At 43.5% G+C, this 13499-nt stretch overlaps 1 protein-coding gene across 1 annotated transcript in view; it reads left to right on the top strand.

Annotated features, from left to right (window-relative positions):
- Nucleotides 1–13499, top strand: part of ccdc102a (coiled-coil domain containing 102A) — a 59524-nt gene that overhangs the window by 2930 nt on the left and 43095 nt on the right. The window contains exons 3-4 of the mRNA XM_028577169.1: nt 9269–9489; nt 10117–10225. Of these exons, the coding sequence (XP_028432970.1) occupies nt 9269–9489; nt 10117–10225 (330 nt within the window). The remainder of the gene's footprint in view (nt 1–9268; nt 9490–10116; nt 10226–13499) is intronic.

The following is a 13499-nucleotide window of genomic DNA, read 5'->3' as shown; positions in this document are numbered from 1 at the left end:
GTGCTTTCTAAACACAGAGCTGACCTGCTGCTTCGCTCAGCCTCCTTCATACTGACACACGAGACACTCGTGAGAGGACTTTAAAACCGGTATGGGATGTTAGCATAATAGCATTAAGCACCATCATGGGTCATGTTTCAGCCTTCAACCACTCTCAAAACACTCTGGGGGGTCTTTTTTTTTATTCTGAAGATACAGAGAGCCAAAGTGAAGCAGGAACTTCTGGAACTCAAATTACTGAAGTTACTAAGTCCAGCCCTACAAGATAACCTTACTCAACAGTATGTTGTGTGGTTCCCTCACGTCATATTTAAAATACAAAAACAATGTAATATCATTGCCTATGTCATATTTAGTTTGTTTTAGTAGTCTTTAAGGCACAGCCTTTCCCACAAGCCCGGGAATATTTGTTATTAGTAAGTCTGGCATTGCCAGCTCTATCTCCACAGCGCTGTGTAGTAAGGTCTGGCTACACCACAGATGCATTCTGGGATAGGAGAAAAAGAAAGGCTTGGAGTTTGCATTTCTTTAAACCAATAAGAATCGTCTTAGGCTGCGCTAAGCTTCCGGACGCAGCGACGGTGGCTCTGCAAAATAGTCTCAGGAAGGAAGTTGTTTCGGTGGAACATTTGCACCCCGCAAAAGAAAACGCCACACACAATATTAAATTAAGTTAACTGTTGACACAATACAGTAACGTGAGCTATTTAAATTAGCTGGATACATGGTTAAACCTCACCTGCTCTTACCAGTGTATCTCCATGTGTACTTCGTCCACAGCAATCCGACCAATCGGTCCCAAAACGTCCCAGTTAGAGAGGAAATGCCCTAAACGTATTCTTTGTAAATCTTTACAATCATTCCCCGGAAGAACCAAGCAGGTCTTCCTTGTTGCACCATCCAAATTTTCTTCAAAACTTGCCATTTTTAGCGTTTGGCTTCCTAGCTCGAAGGTTGTTGTTGTTTCCCGTAGCGAGCAGAGTTTAACAACGGCAACGCACGGAGAGCAGGAGGTGAGGGGCGTCAAGCGCCACATGTCAAGTCTTTATCCTGGATATGTTGATCCAGACTAATCTTGAGTTGAACATCAGCAGCTTGATGGATTGCCCCAAATTAGGTTTGTCCTGTAATGTCCTCTCAACGGCTGGTAGGGGGCCTGTCCCTTTTGGTCAGGTGTAAATCATTTGGGATCCCATTTTGTTTTTAATAATTGCTTTTAAACGGCACTGCCACCGGCAAGGGCCTGGTGTCCCCCACACTTCTATCTTTCAAAATCCCACTTTTGTGCGACCCACTTTTCCAGTCTCTGTGCACTCTCAGCAATACATGTCAGCGGCTACATACGGGCCACCGTAACATCTGATTGGTAGTGCTCGCTGGAAGCAGACAGCTCAGAGCAGTAAATAAACTGCTGTTCCCTTCACAGAATATTTTTTGGGTGAAAGAAATGTTTGACTCCCTACTCCCAGCCACAAAAAAAACCATTATAGTGCATAGTATAGTATAATGCAAGCCCTGTCAAACAGCTGGCACTCTCTCCATGTACTGAGAGTGAATTCCTACTCTGCAGGTACACCGGTCTGTCATCACACCACATGCTGCTTTCACATCACCAAATGGCGATCCGGCGATTCGCCGCAGGGTTGTGCGGTGGTGGGAGCGTCACTGCAACGGCCCATCTGTGTTCTTTAACCACCCCCCCCCCCCCAATGTAGCACAAGTAGGCTTTATATTTCACAATTTCTGTTTTCCGTTGAATCTTTTAGAGATCTCGATGTTTCCGATCACACTTGAAAGCAGCAGAGAAGGACGGACTGAGGAAACAGTCGGCTGTAGCACAAACTCCCGGGCAGTTCATTGTTTAAATTGTGTTTTTTTTTTTTTTTTTTTTTTTTTTAACCAAAAATCTGTTGGTACACGATCCGTTCTGCACATGCGCAAGATAATACTGTTTTACCGAGGATACGACCTGCACGATCTGTTCCACGCTAGCCTATGGCCTAAGTCAAACTTAATGGGAAAAGCAGGCTACAGCTAAATTAAGACTTTACAGTAATAACAGTAAAATAAAGACAGATATTGAGTGATTGTATTTTAAATGAGCACAAGTAAAGTAGAACTGACGTAACAGCTGTTATATATGTTAACGTTTATTTTCAAGTTTTAATTTGAGGGCCTTTTAAAGTTATTACATGCTGTCTCAGCTAGCGGATAGCCGAATTAGCTGTTAGCTAAACTAACGTTAGCTTGGCTGTCGACCGGAAGCGTGGAACAGATCGTGCTGTGTCGTGAATCCTCGTACAACAGCGCAGGCTCGAACGTTTTGCGCATGTGCAGAACGAATCGCGCATGTGCAGAACGGATCGTGCAGGCAGAACGGATCGTCGATCCGACAGCAGCAATAGAGGCAGTGCGGTTTCCCGTTTCCTGCACGGGACTCTCACAGCGCCTCAAATCACTGATCGCCGTCTGACAGCTGACGCAGGCAATGTAAATGCAGCGTAAGTTAGGGTGACCAGATTTCCCGGAACTAAAACCGGGACACTTGCGCGTGACCATAGTGCTCGTGCACGCATAAGCTTTCTAACGTGAACATGTGCCAGCACACATAGGTCTACTGCTCACAACATAATGGGGTATCTCAGTTAATATTCATGAATTTTCTTGGTATGAATCCTACATATCTAAGAAATAATATTAACAGACATTGTGTGAGTTTTGTGGGGGACCAACTTTATTTTTCAGAATTAAAGCATTCTTTTGGAAAATGCACCCACTGAACTTGTGAAAAGGTATTTTTCATTGCATGGCACTAAATGAATTATTTGGAACTGCTGCCACAGGCTTGAACTAAAGTTATGATAACACTTTACGGGAAGGATACATGAATTAGGAATTAATGCATGAATTAATTCATGATTTGTGCATTACTTCATTCCTTTATACATTATGAATCATCAGGAATTGACATGAGTTCAATAACCTGTTTTGCCTTACATCACTTTGATTATTTGGAATGGTTTTGTATAGGGGTGCAACAGATCACGGTTATGAGTCACAAATCGGATCACTTTTCGGATCAGCACAAAAAAAGGGGGGAATTTAAATGATTTATTAAAAATGTAATAACAATCACTTTTAACAATAACTTCTTTCACCAGTAAATTGCTGTTAAATGACAAAAACAGATGAGAAAAGGGTATTTTACAATAACTGTGAATGCACCACGAGTTTTACCAGTTTTAAGTAAACGCAACCTTTATTCGTTTGTGCTGTTTTTCCGACAACAGCAGTGACCAAGTGCTAGCTAGTTTGTGTCTTTTAGCTCATAGCTTTAGCAGCAGACATCCCGCTTTTGGAATCCTCTACAATACAGTCACACTTCTACACCGTTTAGCTGTCAGCATTTTAACCGTTTAACCGGGACAATTTCATAGTGGTTGGTGTAAACCGGGACATTTTAGCGTCCCGACAGGCTTTTGTCGGGACTCGGGACAAGCAACTTAAAATCGGGACTGTCCCGGTCAAACTGGGATGTCTGGTCACCCTATCGTAAGGAATACTGACTTTCAGTACGTCATTTCAATTTTTTTTATCTGCATCACAAACAAAATTCCTAACATGAGATGAGGGAGCGCCACTCCCCTGGACTTCACCTCTAGATGTGCAAACAATCAGAAAGATTTCATCAAAAAAAAATAAAAACTGACTTTCAGAAAGAAGAAAAAATCAGACAGATTTTAATGAAACTTGGTATAAACTTCCAAGGTGCCTTGTGAATAAATCCTAATGGCTTTCAGTTTGTCCAATTCTAACAAATACCTGCCAAACTAATCATCCGCCTCAGCTGTACACTGTGTTCAGTGCTAATTATAAAATCTTGTGATCTGGCACTGCTGAACGCAAGGTAAGTCTGGAGGTTCAGTGTCAGCATCAGTTCAGCAGCCGACTGCGTAATGAGCGTCTGTCTTCGTAAACCAGTTGCTGAATACACACTGTCAAACAAAAACCACAGCGCACATTTGCTTCCCCACTATAAATCTGACCCTTGTAATGCAATACCTTCACTGGTCCCATTTTTCAACATCTTTTATCATTCGTAAGATAGCTTTTAGAAGCCTTTGGAAATTCATTTCTTTAAGGACTGGAAGCTCTGTAGTTGTTGTGTCAGAAGAAATGATAGTCACAGCAGTGGTGGTGTTCCCTAGTCTGGCTATCACCAGACCAAGCTCAATCTTTTAAGTCTGGGGGGAGTCTGCTCTGTATTTTCTACTGCACAATAGGCGTGATCAACGGGCATAGTTCAAATGACTCTGGACGCAATTGGATAGTCCTTCAACCAATCAGACCAACGATCCGGGTGACGTAGCAGCGACAGCGGCGTCAAAGGGTCGCTGCGCTTCGGTGCCCATCATGTTGAATTGTAACACAAAAAGCTGCTTGGTCACTTCTCTATCGTCATTGTGTTAAACGCGCCAATAGCGCGCCAGGTGGATAAGCCAGTTTGTGATTGGTCCCCGCAAATTTGTAACAGAAGCAGGATAGAAAGATGTACAGGTTTCCAGCCTGAGCTGCAGGGCGAAATCAAAATGCCGGCAGATCGGGCTGCGATATTACGAATCCCACTATGGCCACGCCAAGACCCGCCCTTCAATAGCATTTATTGGCCAGGCGTCCATGAGAACGCAAGGTAACGTAACCCTATTTGTTCAGGTCCTGTCCCCTGACCAATCGGCTATCCTAACCTTAACCACTCGAGGTCAAATACCTAACCCCAACCAATCGAGCTGCTTCGCAGGGCAGGTCTTGGCGTGGCCATAGTGGGATTCGTAATTTTTTTGCGATCTGGCTGGGTTTACCCAGTCTAAGTGTTCCCAGTAGAAGTAGCTGCAGTTACAGTAGCATTCTGTTGTCCCATCTGACTGCTGTGACCTCCTGTGTTTTCCTATTCTCTGCCCCTCTGTTTCCAGGCAGTTGTATACTATGTCACCACACACACACACACACACACACACACACACACACACACACACACACACACCCTGACATCCGGCGCTGCCAGGCTTTGTCCCTTTCCTTCCGCTCTCTGCATGTTCCCGTTCTCAAAATCCCTGCACTACGGGATACCACAACAACCTTCGAGCTAGCGAGCTACATGCTGAAAATGGCAACTTTAATAGAACATTAAAGCAAAAAGGCAGGCCTGCTTGTTTCTTTAAGGGAATGATTGTTAAGATTTACAAAGAATATGTTTACAGCATTTAGTCCCTAACTGGGACGTGCTAGCAGGTTGGGAAAAAAGTTTAATTTTGAAAGCATGGCCTATCGTCTGCAGTCAGCTAGCGAGGGTAATGTTAAATACGGAGGCATGGCTGGGACATGCCATGGTTCTGGCTGCAGCTGCCTGCAACAAAGTGCACACGGCGATACACTGGTAAAAGCAAATGAGGTTTCACCGCGTATCCAGCTAATTTAAATAGCTCACGTTACTGTATTGTGCGAACAGTTAACTTCATTTATTATTGTATGTGGCGTTTTCTTTTGCGGGGTGCAAATGTTCCACCAAAACAAGTTCCTTCCTGAGACTATTTTGCAGAGCCACCGTCGCTGTTTCCGGGAACTTGGCGCCGCCCAAGACGATTGTGATTGGTTTAAAGAAATGCAAACAACCCAGAGAATGTATGTGTGGTTACACGGCACACAAGCAGCAGCGAATAAAGATCACTGCCTATGACACTGCCTGTCAGACTTGACCTTCAGCTAGGCTCGGGGGGGTTTCCATGGTAACACACACACACACACACACACACACACACACACACACACACACACACACACACACTGAAATACACATTGAGGCTGTAGCGTTGCACAGAAACCATGATAATGTGGCTAACTGGTAGAGCCTCATTTCCTGTCTCCGTCCATTGTTCTGGCTCTCACACACACTGAGTACTTCCACATGTGGCACAGGATGGTTTGGCTTACTAATATCTGTTACACACCGGCTCCCTCTGTTGGGGATTACCTGTAATGACAGGATCGATATCACTGCTCCGTTTGGCAAAACTGCAAATGGTCAAGCATGTCAAGTTTTTTTTTTTTTTTTTTTCAAGGATGCTGTACGTGCTATCAGTTACTTGTATGTCAATTTTTCAGAAATTGGGTGGAAACAGCCTTGTTTGTAGATTGACCTCAATGCACTTTTCAAACTTTGTAAGGCTTTGTAGCCTCATCATCTCAAAGCATGCAGAAACCACAGATTTGAAAATAATCCAAACCTTAGTAAATGTGAAAATATTCCAATGATACTTAACAGTATTTAATGGTTAAATGTGTGATGTTGACACATTTCTGCAATCTGTGTCTGTCAGGGGAAAGACTTCTCAACGTGTAAGGGACCAGTTAGACTAGAAAAAGCAGTTCGGTGTCACTTAAACGGCCCATTTATGTGACGTCCTGTTAGGGTGACCAGATGAGAATGGGTAAAATTCGGGACGACTTGAATTTAAAAAGCTCCGCACCAAAATGATTTCTTATTTTTATTCAGGAGTGACTGTCTGTCATGTCTGCGCTTTAACATCAGCAACATCCAGTCCAATCACTCCTTCTCGTGGCTGCCTGCACTTAACATGAATTTCAAAACTCTGCACCAAAATTACTTATTATATTTATTCATGTCATGTAAACCCGAAAAGACAAATAAAAAAGTCATTAAAATCATGAATTCAAGTGACGACGGCAGCTGACTGCAGGACGACTCAATCACCATGGACAGCTTTTTAATGTTCTGTCAGACTATAACTACTCGAGAGTCTGCTCTTGAGACTTTTCTAATTTTTGGGACTGTCCAGAATTTTCCGGGACGTCTGGTCACGCTACGTCCTGTTGTGTTCTTTAACTCCCCAATGTAGCACAAGTAGACTTTATATTTCACGGTTAGCGTTTTCTGTCAGATTGTCGATAGATCTCGACATTTTCGATTAGACTTGAAGGCAGCCTCATTTCACAGAGAAAGTAAGAAAGAACAGAGACGGAGCGAGTGCGCTTTGTTGTTTGCAGAAAACAGGTTTTGGTCTGGGTTGAACTAGTCTATATCCACGACGTTTCACTTCCGGGATTGCTCCGTTGTCCCCGGAAGTTCAGCCGGATGTCCCTCATTTACAGGGACACTCCGTATCAGCCTGATCTTGTGGTATGTTTTAATCACTACTAACTGCCACTAAATACAATTCTCTCACAGGCTCCATCACGGTTTACTTTTTCAGCCACAGATATCTTTACAACTCTCGGTCACAGAATGAAATGTTTATGAGGAACTCTTAAAGGCCGCGTGAATATTATCTTAAAGAAACCATGCGGCATAATGGAGCCTGTGGGAGACGGAGGCCTCCCATTTTTACATCTGGCCCATGCCGTGAAAGACATAGGGTGGGGAAACATTACGATTTTTTTACTGTCGCAGTGCCAAAGCAGACAGATTTACTATGTGGCGGAGGAGGAGAAAGCTCTACATTTCCAATTTAATTTCTGTTAAGGCCATTAAATAAAACGAGATGTGAAAATGTTTGGTCAGGAGAACCCACCCAAGAGTTTTCAGGGCTCTGCGGTGACAGCACGTTGGCAGAAACCTTAGATGGTCTGCCGGATGACACGGCTTGATTTGCAGCTTTGTAGCGAGGAACAGAGGGCGGAGGGGAAAACCGAGGACCGAAAGAGAGAAATATTGTTGCCAAAAAGGGCCCATATTTCTGACAACCCCTTCAAAATCGGGGAGCTTCATATGAGTCAAAGAGATATATGGGTATAGTTTGGAAGAAGACTGAGACTTTATTTTGCGGGGACTGAAACTGAAAGGAAGCCTTTATCCCTGCTGATCTGTAAGGGGTTATGGAATGTTGGGGGGTTAAATGTCTCTCATAGGATTATTCCAGCAAAACTGTTTCGACAGGGCTAACCTTTGAAGAAACTGAGACCCGGAGAGCCCAAGATGGAGGTCGGCAATCATAGCCTATTAGCTGTGTTGGAGTCAAACGCTGTGTTCCATTTAGTGGTTCTTGGTGAGCTCAACCCTCTGAGGGCTGCGGGAGCGAGTGAACAACGATGGTCACTCCAGAGGTGGCTATCACCCACAATGCATTGCAGTTATGCATTTGTTGCAAACAAAATACAAATCCACGGTTAGGTGGCAGTGATGTACAGCCGGTAAAACTCCTGTTGCCGACCACCAAAGAAGGAGAAGATTAATAAATGTATTCACGGATAGCATTGTGCTCACCAATAACTAGACTGCTTGTGTTTCTGGCCCTGTTGGATTTTGTTGTAGTGACGTCACCGTGCTATCTGAGTTTCAGTAGCATACCAGTATACAATACATACAGTCATGTGAAAAAATTAGGACACCCATGCTAAAGTTGACTAAAAAGAGGAATAAAAAAAATCATCTTTTGCAAATTGATCTTAATGCCTTAATTAAAAAAAATGAGGAAAAATCCAATCTTTGAGGACACCAATTTTCTTTGTGAATGAATAATGTATCGTAAATAAATAAATGTTCTTCCTTAAAATACAGGGGGCATAAGTAAGTACACCCCTATGTTAAATTCCCATAGAGGCAGGCAGATTTTTATTTTTTAAAGGCCAGTTATTTCCTGGATCCAGGATACTATGCATCCTGATAAAGTTCCCTTGGCCTTTGGAATTAAAATAGCCCCACATCATCACACCCTTCACCACACCTAGAGATTGGCATGGGGTACTTTCCATAAAATCATCTCTCAATGCAAATCAAACCAGCTATTAGGCTAACTGAAATAAAACCATGCTAATCTCTAGGTATGGTGAAGGGTATGTGATGATGTTGGACTATTTTAATTCCAAAGACCAAGGGAACTTTATCAGGATGCATAGTATCCTGGATCCATGAAATAACTGGCATTTAAAAATAGAAATCTGCCTGCCTCTATGGGGATTTAACATAGGGGTGTACTCACGTATGCCCCCTGTATTTTAAGGAAGAACATTTATTTATTTACGATACATTATTCATTCACAAAACAAATTGGTGTCCTTAAAGGTTGGATTTTTCCTAATTTTTTTAATTAAGGCATTAAGATCAATTTCCAAAAGATGTTTTTTTTTATTCCTCTTTTTAGTCAACTTTAGCATGGGTGTCCTAATTTTTTCACATGACTGTATGCTCCTTACAACAACAAATTCTACCCTGGTCTCATTGTCGCCTCCCTATGTCTGACCCCTGCTCTGTCAGGACCTGGAGGTGCTGGAGTCAGTCCTGCGTTCCCGGGCCCCGGACAGCGACACGCAGGAGGCCTGGGCAATCACCTCACGCTCCTCCTCGGGTCCCAGCCGGCAGGAACGCAGCAGGCAGCTGTGGGAGGACATTAGCACGGTGGAGGAGGACTCCAGCAGACTCAACGCCCTGCAGCTTCGCCTGGATGAGTCCCAGAAAGTCCTGCTGAAAGAGAGAGAGTAAGACACTCCAAAACTGCCTGCGCTGTGGCAAAGATATAGAGCGGGACATAACGACAGTTGCAAATAGAGATGGTCCGATACCGAAATAAGAATGCAAGACTAGTTTTTACATTGTGGTATTTAGGATCTGCACTTTTTATTTTCTGTGTGAAATTGTGAGACTCTGAAAACTTTCTGTCATGACAGAACATTGTCTTATACTGTATGTGGCTCAACATACAGTGCAAAAACAAGCTTTGACAGTAAACATACAATAACTTCTAAAAATAATTTACACAGGATAAAAATGCAAAATATATGTGTGCATAGTGTTAGTGTGGATGCACGTATTTGGTGGGTGTGTTAGGGGTCCTCCTACAGTATAAGAAAATGTAACATTTGAATAAAAACAAATGCAATTTAACATTTGGACATTTAATATTTGGACCAATATTATTACCATTACCTAGTAGATGGTGACTGACATTGCACTAGTGATTTCTGGGATAGACTGTTTTTTTGTTGTTGTGAAAAAATCCATTTTGAAGATATTTGCAGACTCATATAGTAACCCACACAGGCACCAGAGTGGCATGATTGAGTGTTGGGAACCACTAATGTGTGTTGTGTCTGTGTCTTCCCCAGAGACAAGCTTGCACTGAGTAAGAGCATAGAGAGACTGGAGGCCGAACTCACTCAGTGGAAATGTAAATATGAGGAGCTCAGCAAGACCAAACAGGAGGCCCTCAAACAGGTGAGACATCCATGACCGCCACTGTGCCAGTCAGAAAGAATACTGTATGTGTGGAGTGGATTCTACTGAGCTCAGACCAGGTCACTGCTGTAGCATGAAACCACATCCTCTGCTTTCTGTTCGCCTACATGTTGGTTCCACAAACAATATCAGTATGTACTGTTGGATCAAATACGGCCAGTCATTCAACCTTTTGTGCTTTAATGTTGCGACTAACTGCAGGGCTATTGTTTCAGTTCAGATTAGGACTGTAGTCAAGACTACCTTTGTCGAGTCCAAGACAAGTCCAAGACCAGGACAAGTCAAGACCGAGTCCAAAGAGGTTTGAGTCCAAGACAAAACAGTCCAAAAAGGTTAGGAGTCTGAGTCAAGATGGCCAGGATCTCTAGGAAAAGGCACGATATGTGTGTCTCCATTTCAAACATCACTGCAGGTTGACTGCTTTTCGCAGCAGAGGTTGATTGTGGGCTCGCCGAAACTACTGCCAAAGTTGCTGGCTGGCTCTGCACCGTTAGCATACGTACATGCTATAACCAGTTAGCATTGTGTGTAACCTAACAAAAACCCACCCATCTCGTGGGAGCGAAGCTTAATATTTGATTCAATAAAATGATGGTACAAAAGTAGCACTAACGCCGCAGGTCTTATGTTGACAACGTGGATGCAGATATAGGAAACTCCGTTGTAATATTTACCTAGCAGGCTAGGCTAGGCTAACGCTGTCGCGCTAACATTAGCAAACGTCAGCGTAGCGTTAGCTAGCCGTCTAATCTTGTGAAAAGCCGAACAACATCCCCGTCCAAGCTGTGTTTCAAATATTCCAATATTGTTATAAACATAATAAAGACACCTGGACTCGGTCGAGACCAAAAGCCATGTTTGGCAAGACCAGTGGCAGAGACAAGTCCAAGTCCAAATACCAGCGAGTCCGAGACCATAGAAAAAACGTCTCGAGTCCAAGACCGGACTCGAGTACTACAGCCCTGGTTCAGATAGAGCCCAGACTACTTTGGATTCCCAAACGGTAGCTGCTGTCTTAATTTACCGTTGAAGCCTCTGAGCAGGAAGTAGAGCTGGCTCTGGCCCTTCTTGCAGAGAGCCCCGTGTGTTCCCAGCCTGCCATGCCGAGGTATTTATAGGAGTAAACGACCTCTACATCCTCCCCCTGGATGGATCCAGGGGGAGGATAAGGCTTATGTTCCTGCATAAGTCTACAGTCAGCTCCTTCTTGCTTATGTTCAGCTGCAGATTGTTCAGACCACCTAAAGGCATGGTAGACATTCTGGATGCTTTTAGCTCAAAGCTAGAGCTGGGTACCTAATTCAATACTTTTTAGGGACAGACCGAATTGCCTCTTAAGTATTGAGTATCAGAAAATGCCTCGTCATTCAATACACAATTTTAATACCTCAGGAGTTAATCTCATCAGGGTCAGTGAGCCAATAAATATGCAGCATGCTTCTACCGAGATCTTTTTTTTTTTTAAGATGATTTGGCTTGGGCATATTTAGGCCTTTATTGACAGGACAGCTTAAGACAGGAAAGGGGGGGAATGACATGCAGCAAAGGGCCGCAGGTCGGAATCAAACCTCTGCTCAACCAGGTGAGCTACCCAGGCGCCCGCTTCTACCAAGATCTAATAATGGGGCACTCCGGTTGCTCCCCTGGTTGAGCCCCATGTGCAGGGGCTCAGTTCTTACCGCAGCGGCCGCAGGTTCATTTCCAACCTGCAGGTCTTTAATGCTAGCCTGACGTCGTCATACTCAGATTCTAGTCAGAATATAATAATAATATATATATATATAATATAATAATATATGAGTCAGAGATGGTTTTCATTCATCTGCAGCTGGATTTTGATTCAGGTTTGGTCTGTTTTCATTGGTCTCAGGAATTTGGAACGCATTTATATTTCTTCAATAAATCTGAACAAAGCTACTAAAACTGTAGCGCTATCTGGCAGCGGGGCGGCAACTCGTTTAACACAGAGGCCTGCATGCCAGTGCCTTTTTACCGTTCTTCTCTGGTTGCCAAGAGTCTTACAGCACAGAAAAAAGTGTTCCAGCCATCCATGGTTCTCTGGGTACCATGTCATTTCTCCGACGCTCCATTGTTCCGACCTCTCAATAACCCGAAAAATTCCCTTTGGTCCTACAGCCCGCTAGTCCGAGCGATATAACGAATGCCACCATGGCCACGCCAAGACTCGCCCTTCAATAGCATTTATTGGGCAGGTGTTACGTAAGGTAACGTAACCCTGTAACATACAGGTCCTGTCCCCTGACCAATCAGCTATCCTAACCTTAACCACTCGAGGTCAAATCCCTAACCCAAAACCAATCGAGTTGCTTCGTAGGGCGGGTCTTGGCGTGACCATAGTGGGATTTGTTATTTTGCCACCAGCGGGACTAGTGGGCTGTAGGACCAAGGAGAATTTTTCGGGTGAGTGGTCGGAACAATGGAGCGTCGGAGAAATGGCCAGTCCCCGCTTCCCTGACACACTGGTTGATATCTGAGAGCGTGCAATCAAAGTTCACAGCTCGTTTTCAGTTTTTTGAGTTATCCAAATCAACTTTCAGTATCAAGGATTGCTTAACTCCACTTTAAAAGACGAGGACACAACAAAAGAAGAGTCTTGATCATCTCAACTTTAAAAGAAGAGTAAACCACAAAAGAAATAAGATTGACCTCACTAGCTCGGCTCAGACCGCTTCTCTCAATAACCAGTCTCTCCAAAAGCTTGTAAAGCTCCGAACACTTCTCATTACAACCAGTCAGAAATCCCCTCCTTTCCTCCCCCATGCCCCCTCTTTCTCTCTCTCTCTCTCTCTCTCTCTCTCTCTCTCTTGCTCGCTCTCAATTCAATTCAATTCAGTTCAATTCAAATTGCTTTATTGGCTTGAATGTCAGAAATAACGATATTGCCAAAGCATCAAGGATAATAATGTGAGAGGAAATACATACATACAATTCATTGAGTAAACCAAAATATATACATATTATATCAATACAATATATCAATGTACTGTACAGTGAAATAGCTTGTGTCAAATGTAAGAAAAAACAAAGGCAAAAGCAAACAAACAAGCATGAAAAACGCATGAAGTAGAGGACTAAATGAAAAGGCTTCGCATAAGCAGGTTCTCTTTAAAATGTGTATGCCACTGACCCACCCCATGCTCGGTTTTGGGATAGGCTAGGGTGGCCCACATTGACTTACCAAAACTTTATACAGTTACAGTGGTGAAACAGAACTGTGAGAAAGAACTGTTTC

Source organism: Perca flavescens, chromosome 1, assembly GCF_004354835.1.
Source record: "Perca flavescens isolate YP-PL-M2 chromosome 1, PFLA_1.0, whole genome shotgun sequence".
NCBI classification, from domain to species: domain Eukaryota; kingdom Metazoa; phylum Chordata; class Actinopteri; order Perciformes; family Percidae; genus Perca; species Perca flavescens.
This window is presented reverse-complemented; position numbering and strand designations above follow the sequence as displayed.